General features: G+C 43.3%; 1 protein-coding gene across 3 annotated transcripts in view; it reads left to right on the forward strand.

The window, feature by feature from the left end:
• The window catches only part of ASXL1 (ASXL transcriptional regulator 1), a 262,106-nt gene that overhangs the window by 235,192 nt on the left and 6,971 nt on the right, over window positions 1-19,943 (forward strand). For all 3 annotated transcript variants that reach the window (XM_030211279.1, XM_030211281.1, XM_030211280.1), the window contains exon 11: window positions 849-1,452. In XM_030211279.1, the coding sequence (XP_030067139.1) occupies window positions 849-1,452 (604 nt within the window). The remainder of the gene's footprint in view (window positions 1-848; window positions 1,453-19,943) is intronic.

Here is a 19,943-nt window from a genome sequence, read left to right on the forward strand (position 1 = left end):
TAATTCTCTAAGTGCTGAGTCCTGCGGATGGAGCTTGGATATCGACATACTGAGGAGTTTCCGGCAGCATATGACCACATATAGGGAGGCAAAAGGATTGCTCTCTATCTCCACCTGCTGGTAGATGGACACAACCCACCAGTCTGTGGATTGATCAGCTATGATTAATGGAAAGAAAATTATCAGGTATGATACATAATTTTACCATTCCAGCTCCACCCCAGCACTAACTGGATAGTGCCTAGATGGTCCAACCAGATACTCAGTGGCATTATCCAGATAATTCTGCTGAAAATCCAGGAATGGAATGGTCAGCAAGACTTGTTCAGGTAGTCCTGCTGAATATCAACCCTTTATTTTTGGAAGGACAAGGGATTTGTTGCCCTCTGGGTAAGGAAGTGCTCTGAGAAAACGTAAAGTGACAGACTGCTGTGCCATAATGCAACGGCTGTTCACGGGTAACACAGGCAAAACAAGGTTGTTTACAGATCTGTATTTATACACATTGTTGTCAATTGCTATAATTTGACAAGTTTCCCAGACACACATGTGTGCTGCCTATCATCCCCATGAAACTTCCCTACATGGAGGTTATCTGGCCAAGGAGAGTATAGTAGGCTGCTTTTACTGACAAAGGATGATAACTGTTGTGTCCTTGGCTTGTACTGGTGCAGTTTATTTTTCTTGATGCTAATATCTGCTATTTTCCATTGGTACTCAATGCTAGTAGAGATTTTGTAAAGTATAAAAAAAAATATTCTTACTGCTGTTTGACATAGCTTTGTCACGACTTAATAGGACCTTTCAAGGTTCCTCATATATAACTTTGCTTTCTTGTTCCTTTGCAGGTTGGGTTTGACTAAAGAGGGGATGCAGCGTCCTTCAGCAGAAGATGATGCTGAAAATAAATTTGAATTGAGCATTGAAGCAGAAGCAGTGAGACCTTCACACGCTCCATCTGGGAGACTGCGAGAGGAACACTTCACAAAACATTCCTGGCCAGAACTTGGAAACAGAGCTAGGCGGAGCTTGTATAACGTGGCAAAATCTGAAGAGTCAGAAACTCTAGAAGAACAAATGTCCTTTAGTTTGGACAATGCCCAACATAATGAGAGTAAGGAAGAAGTTCATGGCAGTTCATGCCAGAAATCTGCAGTAAACAAATTTGAAAATTCTGATACTTCAAATAGGTCACCATATGAGCTAGAAAGACTTGCCATTACTCCCTCATCCTTTGGATGTGAATGTAACATTTCCTGCATCTCTCAAGAGACTTTGAAGCTAAAATCCAAAGACCAGAAGAGACGATGCTTTGAGCAAATGGCCTCCTCTGCCTTCCCTGAAAAGAAGCCACGACTTGAAGATCGTCAGTCCTTTCGTAACACAATTAAGAGTGTACACACAGAAAAGCTGCAGCCTACTAAAGAGGAGCCCCGAGTTCCGCCTATCAGGGTAAGACAATCTTTTATGGGTGCCTTTAAGCCAGGAGACAGAATAATAAGATAATATATTAGTGTAGCCTCACTTGTGTGTGCTTCTACAAACTATTGCCAAGTATAATGCTTGTGATTGATTGGAAGTTATCCAAGGATTCTCTGAGGACAAGCAGGATATGGTAGTTACTGATGGGTGATGACATTTGAGGGGCTGCATTTTGATCAAAATTTTAATTGCAATTAAAGGTTTGGGGGGGAGGGGGGGTCCTCCTGCAGTTCCTTGTGAATCTGGGCAAGTCACTTAACCCTCTATTGCCCAGATTCACAAGGAGCTGCAGTAGGGGAAAAAAATAGCATACCTTTAATCGCACAATTGCGGTTACAAATTTTAATCTAAATGCAACACTAAATAAATTGAAGAATAAAAAGTAACCAAAAGATAAGAAATACAAATTGATAAATTACAAATTAAAGAATGTAAAACAGCATACTGAATAGCTATAAACAGCCGTACAGTTTTCACAGCCTACTTTAGAAATGCAGCCCCGACGGGAATGCTCCCCACCTCACTTTCTGAAAGGTTTTAAAAGCATTGCACCACACATAGATAGGCATGTGTTCCTGCATACCACTGTTGTGTAGGACCTGGTCGTCTTTCTTTTTCCACAGAGTAGTATGGACGTGCTTCATAGTCTGTCAGGTCTCTCGGGGAAATGTGAGCCCTTGAGCCGCTGTCACGGAGGTGGCAGCAGCAGGCAAAACCACCCAACAGGAGACAGGCAACCCTAAGACGGGCTGAAGTAGACAGGACTGGAGTGGCTGGGCTGGAGCTGAAGAGGAAAGCAACAAGGAATCCAGGAACAACGTCCTACAGCAGGGTTCAGGCTTGAGAAGCAGGATACAGGATACTCAATACAGGCTTCTCCCACAGGATTTGGGAAACTGGCACAGCTTGACTGGATCCGGGTTCACCCAAACACTAGGCAGGCAGGGTGTCCATGGAAGCTTAGCTTGGCAGGAAAGAGGACACAGGAGCTACATACAAGCTAAGCTCAAGGGAATGGGAATGACAGATACGCTTGCCAGAGGAAGGGTTAGACTGGAGCTACAGTAGCTAACAGATAGAAAGGAGAGAAATTGCTGCAGCATCAGCCGCTAACCAACCTCAGACAGGGAGCAGAGCCACTGCACAGGGAAAACAGAAAGACTAGAAGCCCACCGAGAATAATATACACAGAAAGGCTGAAAGCCTACAGGTCAGAGAGATACACCCAGAAAGGCTGGAAGCCCACTGAGCAAATAGACACAGAAGGGCTGGAAGCCCACTGAGCAAATAGACACAGAAGGGCTGGAAGCCCACAGAACAATAGACACAGAAGGGCTGAGAGCCCACAGAGCAATAATACCCTGAGCAGGAAAGCAAGAAGCCCACAGGTAAGTAGACTAGCAAAGCAGAAGGACTGGAAGCCCACAAGTAAAGACAAGGAAAACTAACTGTGCAAACAGCACACTAATGTAAATTTTAAAGGCCCTCTTTGCGCCCCAGGAATACCCTTCTCCAGGGACAAAGGGTCTGCGCTTCCACTATCTGTTGGGCCGACTGCCTAAATTCTTTTGATATTCCATCCCAGTGATATTTGTGTTGTGGAAGCACCAGAAGGCGTCTAGGATAATGCCCATGACCATGGCCTTCTGTCTATCAGAATCTAAGTGAATCCTTGGTCATCTATGTACCCACATGTATTCTATTAAAATGCAACAGTAATCTATATACACACTGAGTGTCAGTTGTGTGTGTGGCTTAGTTTGTAGTATCAATGACAGGTGAAGAATACTTGAAAATAAAGACAGAGATAGATTTCAGAAAGAAGGCTTTATTCTTACCAAGTTTTCAATTAAGTACAGACATCGAACAGATTCTGGGTTCAATTGCATAGAGCTCTGCCGTCTGAGAAGTGTTGGGGAAGACTCCAACTCTCTGTCAAAATCTTATCTCTTTTATAGCCCCAGGTCCCAATACAAGTCAATTGTGAGGTACCTTTTTTTTCTAATATTTCTCAATTTCTGAGATCATACTTTCGTATCCGGCCAGATGTTCATCTGTACCCAACTCCTTCCGTTCTATCTATTTCTAGAGATTGGCACATTTCCGGCAATGTCAACATGTTTTTGGAACAAGTTGTTTTTCTCATTTGCTAAAATATCTTTATATTAAGATATCAGTTTCACATCTTCCTTTTGTAATACCTTTCATAACATCTTATGATCTGTGTGCCATCTTATGGAAAATAAGCCCCATTTTGAGAACCACATTTTATCCCTTTTACCCATTATTCTTTCATTATAGGTGCTATATTCAATTAGAAAGTTGTACCTGGTTGTGTTAAGACTCATTGTTCAGACCTGCTTTTTGCAGATTCTCAAATATGAAATCATTAGCTTGTTATTTGGCCTAGTCACTATTTTTTCAGTTGTTTTAGGCTGTATAGCTTAGCCCACCACTATTCCAGTGGTAGGTCTGAAGCCAGGCCACATATTAACACTAACCTCGGGACCTAAGGCACTGCGGAGGCATTGGCAATGCAAAGGCACTGAAGACTAGAACACCAGTTCCTTAAGAAGGCCCTGACAGATGAGGTCACCCCTTCAGGCCACAGGCAGGGAGCATACAGAAGCCCAGAGAGACCTAACCCACACAGGTGTAGTCTAGTGAGGTAATTAGTGTCAGGCTGGAAGCAGCCAGCCCACCCAGCCTGAGACAGAGCTACCTCAGGAACAGCCCACTGAAGTATGGAGAGGCCCAATACACACAAGTATAGAGTAGTGAAGCAATTAGAGCAGCCAGCCCACAGAGATAGAGCTAACTCAGGAACAGTATACTGAAGCACAGAGAGGTTAAACCCACACAGGTGCAGTATACTGAGGCAATCAGCGCCATGCTGGAAGTGGCCAGCACCCAGAGACAGAAACAGAGCCAACTCAGAAGTAGACAGAAACCAGTACAGACACTGATTCCCAGAAATAGGGTAAGTCTGAGGGTGGTCACGACCACAGACGTGACATAGTCCTTATGTCACCATGTCATGTTTTTTTCAATGAGAAAAACTTGGTGCATTTTTTTCCTTACACTTGTTTCCTACTACTTGATAGATTTCCCTTAGGGTTTTCAGCTATTTTTCAGTTTTCTTTATTTTCTGTGGCCTGCTAGGTCGCTTTAGGGCTTGGGCAGTCATCTGGGTAAATTTTTTTTCACTGAGTCATTTTATTTTGCTGTGGCTATTCTTGAAGCTCCCAGTGGCTCTAAAGTGTACCCAGTGCAACAGTACCGTATCCACCATGGACACCCATAATTGGTGCCTGCAATGCCTGGGACCAGATCGTGATTCCTCTTTTTGTAAATTGTGGATGTGAAGAACAGGCATCAGAGGTTATAAGAAGCAAGCCCACTAGGGACAGAGAAAGTACTGGATAAAATATATGTAAACCACTTTGGTTGTACCACAGAAAAGCGGTATTTGAAATCCATGACCCCTTTACCCTTTCATCCTGGCAGTTCACTATTAAATCATGCCTCTCAAAGCTTAGATTATCCGCTTTTATAGAGGCCTCCTGAGCATGCACAGATATTCCGGTACTAGCAACCCCTTCCAACTCCACACTGCCCCCCCCCCCTTACACACACACACACACATCATGGAGGTCCTCTACACAGGAAAGAACAACAACAACAACAAAACAAGCAGGAAATAATGGCAATGACAGCAAATACAGTCATAACTCTAAAGAGGTCCAACTTCAGCAATCGGGAGTTAGAGTAAGAAACAAAAGTTAGCATTGTGTCTCCTTAAGGATCCCCAGGGATTCATGGCAGGAGGCAGAGTAATGATACTGGGGGCTCTGTAGCCTATCAATAATGAAAATTATGTTCTCACTTAAAAGACTATGGTTTAGGTAGGTAATGTTCTACAGTGTACTTATTAAGCCGTTTAATTCATCAGTTTGGGGGTCAGTATTCTTTGTCCTGTGGGGTCCCCCAAGGTTCAGTTCTTCTTTGTTCTAATATGGCAGACAGCATTCTTCACACCTTGGACTACTACATATATTGATATACTACCTACATGGCATGAAGGACATGAGGTTTTCTCAGCATTTTGTTCTTAGGTGTCAGAACATACCAACCAAGTTGATACCAGACTGCATCAGTTTCTGCTAGAATCAGCATATATACAGGCCCCTGGCTGCACAGGCATACACATTATCTCCAAGGGAAATCCATAAACGCATAAAGATGCAAAGCAGCAACTTGGTCATCAGCCATCCCTTTAAAAAGCATTACAGCCTGGACTTATCCTATAGCTTGGGCAGTATTTATTTTTTACCAAACTGTCTTATAGAACTTTTTTACTTAAGAACTGTTTTCCATTTCTCCATCCATCCAAGAGGCTGTGCATGGGTTTGCCTTGCTGCAGAATTTCCAAGGCACAAAAATTCCCAGCTTGTTCATGGAGAAAGCAAAATTGTTTACCTGTAATAGGTGTTTTCTGTGGACAGCAGGGAGGAATGTGGGGTGGGGATGGGGGTAAAGCAATTTGATACACCACCTTTCTGTAGTACAACCAAAGCAGTTTATGCATTATGTACAGGTATTTTCTCTGTCTTTAGTGGGCTCACAGTGAAAATCAAACCTGGTTCACAGCCCACTATACTGTTAAGCTACAACTCTACAATGTATTTATTTATTTGTTACATTTGTACCCCACATTTTCCCACCTATTTGCAGGCTCAATGTGGCTTAAATAATTAAGGCGTTCACCAGTTGGTTGATAAGAAATACAAGGTTATGTTGTAGTCGAATGAGCCACTTCCTTCCAGTCCCCACCCTAGATTTGTATCAAGCTATATTATGGATTGAGTGAGAGGATGTGGTTGTTGGCACAGGAAAGCCTGTGCATGTTCATGAGGCCCCACAAGGAGATCCGGGCCTTTAGAAAGCTGCAATCTGATAAGAAGTTGCCAGGATAATGTCATCCCATTCATGTGGCTGCATTCCCCTGATGTTCATGGAGAAACCTCTGTTATAAATAAGCAATTGTACATAGTCTCCCTCTAGGCTTTGATCTATACTCTTTCTTACTATTTTCTCTCTGAGATCCATCACTAGGATCCATCCCCCCCCCCCTCCACCTTAAAAACAACCAAATAAATTAACCAGACAAAACGGGTTTCATTGTGCATTTTTGTATCTAAGGCAAGCTTCTTTTTAAATTCTCTTTTCTAAGTACATTTGAAGCAAGAAGTAAGTAAGAGAATCAGTTGGCTATTAGCTGATTGAGGGGTAAAATAAGCACTCAGGAAGGGCAAAGCCATGGTGTAGAGGCTAAGGGGGAAGTTATTAACATGGGCTACTGTTAAGATATGTTATTTTATTGTTATTAAAGTTAATAGTTACTAGGTTTCACTGAACAAAATGGATCCTGTGCTAAAATAACACGATTTAACGGTAGCCCACAGATTGTTAAGGAACTAGGAGATTCCAAGGGTTGTTTGCCAGAGGACAGAGGTAAGTCCCAGGCGAAGACCTTACGGCCTTGCTTTAAGGAGGCCTGGTAGATCCGGGGGATTTCAAAAGCCCCGTTTTCAACAGAGGCAGCAGCCCTTTCGGACGGACCGCCGGCAGCCTGCCTCGGCCTCTCGGGGTCAGCAGGGCTCAGAGGGACCCAATGATGGGGCCCTGGTCCATTCCTATCCAGCAGTAGGGGGACAGCTGTCTCAGTTCGGGAAGGAGTGGGCCGGGGTAACTGCAAACAAATGGGTTTTGGACATTATTCGAGACGGCTACAAGTTGGAATTCGCCCGTCCGTTGGCAGACGGTTTTCTAGAGTCTCCTTGCAAGTCTCCGCTAAAGAGAGCAGCAGTGCGGGATACACTGTCGGAATTACTGCGCTTAGAGGCAGTCGTTCCAGTGCCTTAGGCCGAAATCGGCCAGGGTCGCTACTCTATTTACTTTGTCATGCCAAAGAAGGGAGGAGCGTTTCGTCCAGTTCTAGATCTCAAGGCAGTCAACAGAGTGAGGCATTTCAGGATGGAGACTGCGCTCCATCTTGGCGGCCGTACAACCGGGAGAATTTCTGACAGCCCTCGATCTCAAGGAGGCCTACTTACACATTCCCATTTGGCCGCCTCATCAACGCTTCCTGCGCTTTGCGGTGCTAGGGCAGCATTTTCAGTTCCGGGCCATGCCTTTTGGTCTGGCCACGGCGCCTCGCACCTTCTCCAAGGTAATGGTAGTAGTGGCAGCTTTCTTGTGGGCAAGAGGAGTGCAAGTTCACCCGTATCTCGACGACTGGTTCATTCACGCGCCGTCTCAGGAGGAGTGTGCCCGGGCTACTCAGTCGGTTCTGAATCTTCTGCATTCACTGGGTTTTTGTGATCAACATTCAGAAATGTCACCTGGTGCCGACCCAGACTTTGGAATATCTAGGCGTTCTGTTCGATACCAGTCAGGGCAGAGTTTTTCTTCCGGATCCGCACAGGTCGAAACTGCGGCGGCAGATTGCCTCCCTCCTTCAAGTGGTGACTCTGAAGGTGTGGGACTATTTTCAGGTACTAGGGTCAATGGCAGCGACGCTGAATGTGGTTCCTTGGGCCAGGAGTCATATGCAGCTGTTGCAGTGGTCCCTGCTCAGCCGTTGGTCCCCGTTATCAGAGGACTATGTGGTTCGGCTTCCGTGGACGGCACGGGCTCGTTTTGCCATGCATTGGTGGCTCCAACCGAAGAATCTTCTTCGCAGCATGCCTCTCGTCACGACTGATGCCAGTCTTTCTGGTTGGGGAGCTCACTGTCTTGGTCATACGGCGCAGGGCATTTGGAGTCCGACGGAGGCCCGGTGGCCTATCAATCTTCTGGAATTGCGGGCGATTCAGCTGGCGCTGCAAGCCTTCGAGACCTTAGTACAGAGCCAGCCGGTATGAGTTCTCTGCGACAATGCGACAGCGATGGCTTATGTCAATCGCCAAGGGGGAAACTCGGAGCGCTTAGTTAGCAGTGGAGGCTCTTTCCATCTGCCTCTGGGTGGAGAAGCGTCTCTTCCTCTTGTCAGCGGCTCACATCGCGGGAGTTCTGAATGTGCAGGCAGATTTCCTCAGCCAGAACCGGTTGGATGCGGGGCAGTGGGAGCGCTCTCGGGGAGCTTTCGACCAGATCACGTCCCGTTGGGGGATGCTGGTGGTGGTTCTAATGCCACACTTTTCCAATGCCAAGGTGCCCCGCTTTTTCAGTGGGGGCAGGGAATTTGGGTCCAAAGGAATAGACACGCTGTTGCAAAGGTGGCCGCAGGATCTTCTGTATGTCTTCCCTCCGTGGTCCATGATCGGCAGGATTGCGCGACATCCAGGAGTTGTCATTCTAGTGGCCCCAGATTGGCCCAGGCGTCCTTGGTATGCGGATTTAGTGCATCTGCTGATAGAAGAACCGTTGCGCCTGTCGAACATTCCCGATCTTCTGGTTCAGGGACCAGTGATCATTCAGGATCCTCTCCCATTTGGTCTTATGGCTTGGCTATTGAGTGGTCGCGGCTCAGACGCAAAGGGTATTCTGAGTCGGTGATTGGGACGATGCTGCAGGCGCGCAAGCGATCTACTTCTTCGGCGTGCGCTAGAGTCTGGCAAACCTTTGTTTCTTGGTGTTCGTCATCAGGCTTCTCGCTGGAGTCGGCCCCTCTCGTGACTATATTAGCTTTTTTGCAGGAGGGGCTTGAGAAGGCGCTGTCATTAAGTTCTCTTAAGGTTCAGGTGGCGGCATTGGCCTGTTTCCGAAGCTGCTTAGGTGGTCGATCGTTAGCCACTCATCCGGATGTAGTTCATTTTCTCCAAGGCATTAGTCATGTTAGACCGCCTCGGGTGCCGGTGGTACCAGAATGAAATTTGAACCTAGTTCTGCGGGCTTTACAGCGTGCTCCTTTTGAGCCCCTGGGTAAGACGTCTTTGAAGGATCTGACGTTGAAAACGGTGTTTTTGGTGGCGATGGCTTCGGCCAGAAGGGTATCGGAACTTCAGGCTCTGTCGTGTAGGGATCCATTTCTGCGTTTTTCAGAAGCAGGGGAGGATTACCCTGAAGATTTTTGACAGTTGCGGTGTTCGGATGTCAAAAGGGCTCTTAAGGCCTGTTTGGAAGCGTCTAATTCCTTCCGGAGGTCCGATCATCTGTTTGTCTTGTTTGATGAGCACAAAAAGGGAGACATGGCTTCTAAAGCTACGATTGCTCGGTGGCTTCGGGAAGCGATCGGGTCTGCTTACCTTTCCATGGGGAAGCTTCTTCCTCTTCAGATTCGCGCGCATTTGACTAGGGCTCAGGCCGCGTCCTTTGCGGAGTACCGGCTGGTGCCGTTGGAGGACATTTGTAAAGCGGCTACTTGGGCGTCAGTCCATACCTTTTCTAGACATTACCGGCGCGTTGAGATGCATTTTTCGGCGCTTCTATTTTGTCTTCCGGACAAGTCCGGTCTCACCCTTCTTGAGGACTACTTTTGTACATCCCAAAAGTCTCTTGATTGATCTGGGGACGCAATGGAAGGTGAAATTAGTTCTTAGCTGATAATTTTCTTTCCATTAGTCCCATCAGATCAATCTAGAGGCCCTCCCTGGGATTCACGTTAGTCGATTCTGCTATCATATATTTGTGGAGAGGTTTGTTATGGTTACTGTTGCTTCAGTTCACGTTCTTCTGTTAGTCTGGAAGTTTGACATAAATAAGTTATTAAAGAACAATTGTGAATTATGGGCAGCTTGAAGGTTTTCCTTCAGGATATATGCTTCTTTTCGAGAGGCAGGAGAGTGAACTATTCAAATGATTTCTTACTGCTTTGGTATTATATACTGAAGTTAGGCTGGCTGCACATGCCCTCTTGTGGCGAACTTCGGTGTTCTCTCTATCTAACCTGCTAGTGGAGGGACATAACCCACAAGTCTCTGGATTGATCTGATGGGACTAATGATCAGGTAAGAACTAATTTTACCTTTTTCCAATTTGTGGCTTTTTGGATATAGTACATGAAGTCAGTATATACCTATGAACAAGTGGACTAAGCTAAAAGCTAGTGAATTTTGCAGATTTTTGCATGTGATTGAAAAGGCTATCCTCATTGTCCACATGAACTACTAGTTCAACCACCTCAGATGTGAAAAATGGGTTAACCCACTTGTTCATAAGACCATCTATTTATAAATGACCTGGAAACAGGAATGAGTGAGGTGATCAAATTTGCTGATGACAGAGTTCTTAAATCCATAAGAAGATTGTGAGAAATTGCAAGAATACCTTACAGACTTGGAGAATCAAACAGTTTGAGTAAAAAGTCTTTTATACGCTATGTGGGTTAAGAGTGGTGAGATCTTTTTTTTTTTTTTCCTTCCCCCAGAGGATTTTCAGATATTGGTGCAAGCGATAGTTTTACATAAGTACATAAGTATTGCCATACTGAGAAAGACCAAAAGTCCATCAAGCCTAGCATCCTGTTTCCAACAGTGGCCAATCCAGGTCACAAATACCTGGCAAGATCCCAAAAAAGTACAAACATTCTATGCTGCTCATCCCAGAAATAAGCAGTTCATTTTCCCCAAGTCATTTTAATAATGGTCTATGGACTTTTCCTTTAGGAAGCCATCCAAACCTTTTTTAAACCCCACTAAGCTAACTGCCTTTACCACATTCTCTGGCAATGAATTCCAGAGTTCAATTACATGTTGAGTGAAGAAATATTTCCTCTGATTCGTTTTAAATTTACTACTTTTTAGCTTCATCGCATGCCCTCTAGTTCTAGTAATTTTGGGAAGAGTAAACAAATTCACGTCTACCCGTTCCACTCCACTCATTATTTTATAGACCTCTATCATATCTCCCCTCAGCCGGTTTTGCTCCAAAATGAAGAGCCCTAGCCGCTTCAGCCTTTCCTCAAAGGGAAGTTGTCTCAACCCCTTTATCATTTTCGTTGCCCTTCTCTGTACCTTTTCTAATTTCACTATATCTTTTTTGAGATGCAGTGACCAGAATTGAACACAATATTCGAGGTGCAGTCGCACCATGGACCGATACAAAGGCATCATAACATCCTCATTTTTGTTTTCCATTCCTTTCCTAATAATACCTAACATTCTTGCTTTCTTAGCCGCCACTGCACACTGAGCATAGGGTTTCAATATATCATCAATGACGCTAGATCCATTTCTTGGTGACTCCTAACGTGGAACCTTGAACTACGTAGCTATAATTCGAGTTCCTCTTTCCCACATGCATCATTTTGCACTTGCTCACATTAAACGTCAACTGCCATTTCGACGCCCAGTCTTCCCAGTCTCATAAGGTCCTCTTGTAATTTTTTACAATCTTCTTGTGATGTAACAACTTTGAATAACTTTGTGTCATCAGCAAATTTAATTACCTCACTAGTTACTCCCATCTCTAAATCATTTATAAATATGTTAAAGAGCAGCGGTCCCAGCACAGACACCTGGGGACCCCCACTATCTACCTGTCTCCATTGAGAATACTGACCATTTAATCCTACTCTCTGTTTTCAGTCTTTTAACCAGTTTTTAATCCACAATACAACACTACCTCCTATCCCATGACTCTCCAATTTCCTCTGGAGTCTTTCATGAGGTACTTTGTCAAATGCCTTTTGAAAATCCAGATTCACAATATCGACCGCCTCACCTTTATCCACATGTTTGTTCACCCCTTCAAAGAAATGTAATAGATTGTTGATTCAAGATTTCCCTTCACTAAATCCATGTTGGCTTTGTCTCATTAATCCATGCTTTTGAATATGCTCTGTAATTTTGTTCTTTATAATAGGCTCTACCCTTTTGCCCTACACCGACGTCAGGCTCACTGGTCTATAATTTCCCGGATCTCCTCTGGAACCTTTTTTAAAAATCAGAGTTACATTGGCCACCCTCCAATCTTCTGGTACCATGCTCAATTTTAAAGATAAATTACATACTACTAACAATAGTTCCGCAAGTTCGTTTTCCAATTCTATCAGTACTCTGGGAAGAATACCTTCCGTCAAGGAGATTTGCTACTCTTCAGTTTGTCAATTTTCCCCATTACACCTTCTAGGTTTATTGAGATTTCATTCAATTTTTCTGACTCGTCAACTTTGAATACCATTTCTGGAACCGATATCTCTCCCAAATCTTCCTCAGTGAAGACCGAAGCAAAGAATTCATTTTAATTGCTTTTAATATACCTAAAAATATTTTCTATGTGTTTTGCCTCCAATGCAATCTTTTTTTGTTTTTTCAAAGCCCCTCTTTGCCTTCCTTATCAGCGCTTTGCATTTGACTTGACATTCCTTATGGTGTTTCTTATTATTTTCAGTCGGTTCCTTCTTCCATTTTCTGAAGGATTTTCTTTTAACGCTAATAGATTCCTTCCCCTCACTTTTTAACCATGCCGGCTGTTGTTTGGTCTTCCTCCTTTTTTAATACACAGAATATATTTGGCCTGGACTTCCACGGTGGTATTTTTGAACAGCATCCACGCCTGATGTAAATTTTTGACTCTCAAGCTGCTCCTCATTCTTCTCATTTTATCATAGTCTCCTTTTTGAAAGTTAAACACTGACGTATTGGATTTCCTGTGTATACTTACTCCAAAGCTAATATCAAATCTGATCATATTATGATCACTGTTATCAAGCGGCCCTATCACCATTACCTCCTGCACCAGATCATGCGCTGCAATATGGAATAGGTCTAGAATTTTTCCTTCTCTTGTCGGCTCCTGTACCAGCTGCTCCATAAAGCAGTCGTTGATTTCGTCAAAGAATTTAACCTCCCTAGCATAACCTGGATATTTATTTTAAAAATTTATACCCGGCTTAACACTAAATGGCTTACTATAAAACAGAACACACATAAATTAAAAAATACCACTAGTCGAAAACAGTCTGAAGCAGGAACCAACCAGTCTGCTAATCACAATTATTCACATAGAGAGAGAGGTATGCACAAAATTAAATATGGCCTGGAAGTTTATTCCATCATATGCTGATGTATCTGCATAATGAACAGAATTCAAGGCTGGTACAGAAAGACACCTATCACAGTCAGATCTTAATCGGCGTAATGGTGTATACAACTGTATCACAAATACCATGGGGCAACCTGGTACAAACTCTGGTACATCAATATCTATAATGTATGCGATACTGCACAGGTAACCAGTGGCGCTACCTCAACAGTAGGGTTACATGTTCAAATGTCTTACCTCCCATAATCAATTTAGTTACAGCATTTTTGATTACCTGCAGTGCTCTGCAGTGTATTTTTGCCATACCAAAACACAGGGCATTGCAATAATCCAACTTTAATAAAATCAGAGACTACACAACCAATTGAAAATCATATGCATTCTACATGGGCTTCAGCTTCAATAGCATATGAAGATGCTGAGCCTCCTAGGGTGACAATTCTCCCTGGGTGTGAAGCCTATCTACATCTTTCGTCAATGTCTTTTGGGGCGGAGGAATGTGGAATGGGTAGTCCCATGGTCAAAATCACTTGAATTATCCACCAAGACAGACTTCTCTTGAGGAGGAGTGACAGTGATGGCAACTGCTAGATTCCTCATGGCTTGGGACCAGTGAGAAGCTAGAGTTCACTGGCCTGGCCTCAAATACTACTACTACTACTACTACTTAGCATTTCTATAGCGCTGCCAGGGTTACGCAGCGCTGTACAAGTTTAAACACGGGGAGGGACAGTCCCTGCTCGAGAGAGCTTACAATCTAACGGTAATAGACTACGCAGAGATGTGCCAGGGATGTGACATGCACAGTTGAGGCCATGTGGCCCAAAATCTCAACATCTGCCAAGCTGAAACCTGCTGGCTATGATGAACTTCAGCACTGCTGAGAACAATGCCTTTGCTTGTTGCCCTGGAAGATAAGCTCAGACCTGAATAATGTCTAGCTTTGATGAATTCAAACTGTATAGGAAGGAGATGGGACTTGGGTAGTTGTGTTAGATAATGACACAGGGATAGAGACATGCAGTTAATCGGGGGCAGAGACAGGGATTGAGCCCATAGGGACAGGGACAAACTTTGTCTCCATGTCATTCTCTAAAAACTTGGGACTAGCCTTAAACATGTTGTTCCTAATGGATGGGACAGCAACTATAAAATGCTAGTATCAACATGTAAAAACGTAACACATCTTAGACAAATGGGAACTGACTTCAGTGATAAAAACTGCAGAAGCTGCTTTTGGATTTAAATGAAGCATCGTTAAATGACATTTGTCTCTTGTCTGCTGATCAGACTCCTACCATCTGCAATGTCCTTCCATCACATGCCCAGTTGCTCAAGCATCTTACTCTTACTGCAACAGATTCATCCATTGTTGCTAGCATCAAGAAGCATTTCCAACACTTAAAAGTGACAGTTTCCTGTTCATCCACTACAGCGTTGATTCTCTTCTACACACACATTTGAAAGATAATCCAATTATCTTCCCATATGATGTAAAAACACAGGCAACCAAATCTTTGAGAAGATTGTACCAAAACCAGATTGAAATGGAAGGCTCAAATCCATCGACATCAACAACTCAAGATCCTTCACAATCCACATTCCCAGAAAGCGTCATATCTGTGGAAGAGCCCCCCCCCCCCCCCCCCCCCCCCAAAGAATGAAAATAGGTGTTAAGTTTTCCGAGCAATTTTTATGGAACAATGCCTCTTTTGAAGGCTATTGTTAATGAATTGGACAGTTATTTATGTTTGAGTGATACTGGCGATGTTTTAATTTTTTGGAAAAACAAGCAAAAGTGCTGGTCAAAACTAGCACGGGGGATCCTGTGCATTCCTGCTACTAGCATGTCTTCTGCGAGGACATTTTTTATTGCAGGAAGGACTGTGGAAGACAGGAGAGCTAGACTGAACCTGAGATTGTTGACAACTTATTATTCATTCTCAGATCATAACAGTGCTTCAAAGGGCATATTTCTCCCCCACTACAGCAAACAGAGCAGGTTGTATTTTGTCCCCCTGGACAATTTAACAGGGTGGATTAGGGTTCCTTGGGGTAGCAGAAGTCAGATATTGTTGGGGTTGGAAGGGAAGAGGGTGGCGGTTATTTCAGTTATTATTGTTTTCTATTTGTGATTAGTGCAGTGGCCTAAGAACCAGGGGAACTCGATTCGATTCCCACTGCAGCTCCTTGTAACTCTAGGCAAGTCACTTAATTCTCCATTGCCCCAGGTACAAAATAAGCACCTGTATTAATATGTAAACCAGTTTGATTTGTAACCACAGAAAAGGTGGAGTATCAAATCCCATCCCCTTTCCCTTGTACAGAATATTGTTCCTTTTTATACTTTATAAAAAGATTTAAATATAAAATCATAAGTGTTCGAGGCTTGTGAAGATGGGAACAGAGCCAGTGGGGACAAACTTTGTCCCTGTGTCATTCTTTAGTTTATGATAAAACCCTAGTAGCTCCAACACCTGAATAGTTTGTTGCATTGCTTCTTGAATTCCCTTAATGTGCTCTTTACCAGCCAATCGTCTAGGTAGGCAAACACGTGCACTCCCAGTTTGCATAGTGATACTGAAAGGCATTTTGGGGCCGATGTTCAAAGGCTGTCGTTAACAGCTGCATGCGTTTATAGCCTCTGCTGAACTTATCGAACAAGGAATAGAATCAATGCTCAAAGGAAATCACATGCAAATAAAATGCATGGAAAGTCTTCATAAAGTTCAGTAGGGAAAATGCCCAGCACATGTGTACAACAGTCTCATGGTGAGCATTGATGTTCTGCGCATGCCTGGGGTAGAGGAAGAGGATGTGGAGGACAAACAAGTGCAGTAAATGTGCTCCATTACACAGGAAAAAAGTGAAAATAAAATACAAAACAAGACAAAATAAAATAAGAGAGCCCAACTTGAAAAATGGCAAAAACTGCTCTTTGGACCCTGCTGTAAAGGTGGGTGGAACACACATGCATATGATACACGCATTTGAAAAGTACGGATACTATTAAAATACAGACCACCGAGAAGCTGTCCTTTCACATGCAACGCCACCTCGGACCTACCGGAAAATTTTGAATGTTAGGTGCTTCCCTTCTGTGCATTGAATGGAATGCTCATTTTAATAAATTTGCATCTAGTTTTTGGCCGCTGCTTTTACGAACCCTTTGGCATTAGGTGTACAATAAAGTACATGCAAAACTGGCTGAAACTGGTCAAAATGGAATGTTATAAGCCTGGTAAGCTTTGACCATTGGCCCATTTGTGAACACTCTGGAAGCCGAAGCAAGGCCAAAAGACAAAATGCAATACTAGTAGTGACATTTCCCTGCACTCCATGAATATCCAATCCCAGTAGTATTTAAACAACCCGTAGAAAGAGAAGTTACCAATCTCACACACTGCCTCAAGTACACTTTCTGGTGACCTTTCCTTCGCGGGTTGCTCTTTCTGATGTTCCTGCATATCATCTTTTATTGGCCTTTTAAATTGTAGATCACTACGCAATAAATCTTCTCAGCTTGGTCTTCTCTGTTGTTCTGAAACCTGGATCCGTAATGGAGAAGAAAGTCATCTGTGTGAAGCTCTTCCGCCGGGCTATGAAGTTTTCTCCCTTGCCAGGTCATTCAAGAAAGGGGGGGAGGTCTGGCTATCTTTTACTCTAACGCTCTCCAAATCTCAGAACTTTCTTCCCTACTCTTATTCTGAAGTCCTTGCTGTCCATCTCTGTGCGCCTACCCCTCTCAACCCGTTTCTTTTTTACTGCCCACCATCACTCACTTCAAATCAATAGGATGTGGTCTATCAGGCTATTAGTAATATTTCCACCCACTTCCCTAATGTACTGATTCTGTGACTTTAACACTCATCTTGATTCCCCCCACTTTTCTTGTCCTAAAAAACATTCTTATCTTTTATCTCAGATCTTGAATATCACTCAGTAAGTATCCCACCCAACCCATCAGATTGGTCACATTCTGGATTTAGTCCTTGCCCCTTCTGACTCATGCTTTTTCCCCACTGACTTTTCCTATACAGCAGTTGCTTCGTCTGATCACGTGGCAATTATTTTCTCTATCAGTTTCCTAGTTCATACAAAATGAGATATAGCAACACCCACATTTTTTCATCATTTTTCTTGCCTGAGTCCTTCTGAACTTCCATCTGATACTTTTCTTTTTCCGTCTGATTTCATCTCTCTTAGTCTTAATGAGCAAACGAAGGAACTACACACAGTGCTTTCGTGAACCCTAAATGAAATTGCTCCACTTGTTCCAGTTCACCATTCTCCTTTAGCTCATAATCAGCCTTGTATCATAGCAGTCTCCATTTACTCAAACGTCAACCCAGAAAGGCAGAACGTTCTTGGAGAAAGTTTAAAACATCTGCTTATTTATCCTCTTATAAATTAAAGTTCAGGATTACTACATTGTAGCTTCATCACATGCCCCCTAGTCCTAGTATTTTTGGAAAACGTGAACAGACGCTTCACATCTACCCGTTCAACTCCACTCATTATTTTATAGACTTCTATCATATCTCCCCCAGCCGCCTTTTCTCCAAGCTGAAGAGCCCTAGCCGCTTTAGCCTTTCCTTATAGGGAAGTTGTCCCATCCCCTTTATCATTTTCGTTGCCCTTCTCGGCACCTTGTCTAATTCCACTATATCTTTTTTGAGATACGGCGACCAGAATTGAACACAATATCTCTTGTCACTTCTATGCAGATGACATCTTGCTTCTTTTTCCTACGGATCAATATTCCCCAGACTTCTCCTTCTCTTCAGAAATATCTTACATCTATCGCTTCCTGGTTGTCTGATCACAAAATGGTCCTAAATCCACAAAAGATGATAGCATGTTGGTTCATTGGGGGCCCCTCTACCTACCTCTCCTCTTTTGTCTTATGGGAACAAATATTAAACAGTAAATTCCTTCCATTACCTAGATGTAACTTTAGATTCCCATCTCTCTTTTGACCAGCATAGCTTATCCATTTGTAAAACTGCTTTTTAAATTCTACGCCAGTTATGCTCTGTTCAACGTTACTTTGACTTCCAATCCTTTCACTCTCTTACATTGTCCTGCTTAGTGTCAAGCCTTGACTACTGCAATATCATATATCTAGGTTGCCCCCATTTTCAGCTAAAAAAAATCTGCAATCCCTTCAAAACACAGCAATTAGACTCCTTTGTCATGCTCACTGTTTTGATAGCTCATCGCCTCTGCTTGAGAAGCATCAATGACTGCCAAGTGAACAGAGGGTCAAGCTTCTTTTACTCAGTTTCAAGGCTTTTTGTCTACCCAGTTATCTTGCTTTGCTCACTATTCCTTACTCTCCAGCTCGGATTCTGAGATCCCTTGATGACCATTGTCTGATTCTTCCTGGCCCTAAAAAGTCAAGCTTGGAATGCACCCATCACTCTGCTTTCCTCTTTGCTGCACCCCACCATTGGAACTTACTGCCAAAGGATATCCACAGGGAGCTGTCTCAGGACAAAATTTGGCTTTACAAATTGGCTTTCAACTGTAATTAATCCTATTATCCACTGCCCACACTCATTCTCAAGAGTACTCTTTCTTTTCCTCCTCTACCCCTCCCTGTTTCCGATCCTTTCCTTCTGACTTCCTGTTGTATGAATGATGTCCCCTATTTTCTTTCCTGTATTATTTATTGTAGCTTTTTTCTCTTCCTTCGATTTTAATTTTTGTGTAAACCGCATTTATCTGCTCAGTTTGGCAAAGGCGATATATCAAGTACCAATAAACATAGTGTGGTGGACAGAAAAGTGTGTGTGTGTGAGCAGTGGATGCTGGCAAAAGCTCCTTGAAATAAGGAACTCCGGGGAGCATCTCTGTGCCAGGGCTTCATCGGTGATGTCACCCATATGTGAGAACACATGTCCTATAGTCCTCATTTACTTTGAAGTGGAGGAGTAACCTAGTGGTCTTGACATCCAGAGATGGCCGGTTCAAATCCCACTGCTGCTGTGTCTTGGGCAAGTCACTTAACTCTCCATTGCCTCAGGTACAAAATTAGATTGTGAGCCCTCTAGGGACAGAGAAATACCCAGTGTACCTGAATGTAACTCACCTTTAGCTGCTACTGAAAAGGTGTGAGCAAAATCCAGATACTTTATTTTAATGCAAATTTTTTACTTTGTGGAATTTTGCTTATAATTAGCTTAATACATCAGGACGTAAAGTTAAAATGTGGAAGTATGGTTTGTTTATAGTTTGTCTTGCTATACCGCCCAAACTGACAAGCAAAACTAGGTGGTATACAATACAAATAAAAAATTTTGGAAACAGAAAGGGACTACAATATCAACAGGCTAGAAACACACTCACTAAGAGATGTAGAATGCAAACATCATTCAGACACACACAATCATAGTAGACTGGAGAATAAACAGGATTAAAATTAAATCAATTTTATCAGGAGTGCAATTTAAAAGGGGAAGATCACTCAC

Source organism: Microcaecilia unicolor, chromosome 8, assembly GCF_901765095.1.
Source record: "Microcaecilia unicolor chromosome 8, aMicUni1.1, whole genome shotgun sequence".
NCBI lineage: Eukaryota > Metazoa > Chordata > Amphibia > Gymnophiona > Siphonopidae > Microcaecilia > Microcaecilia unicolor.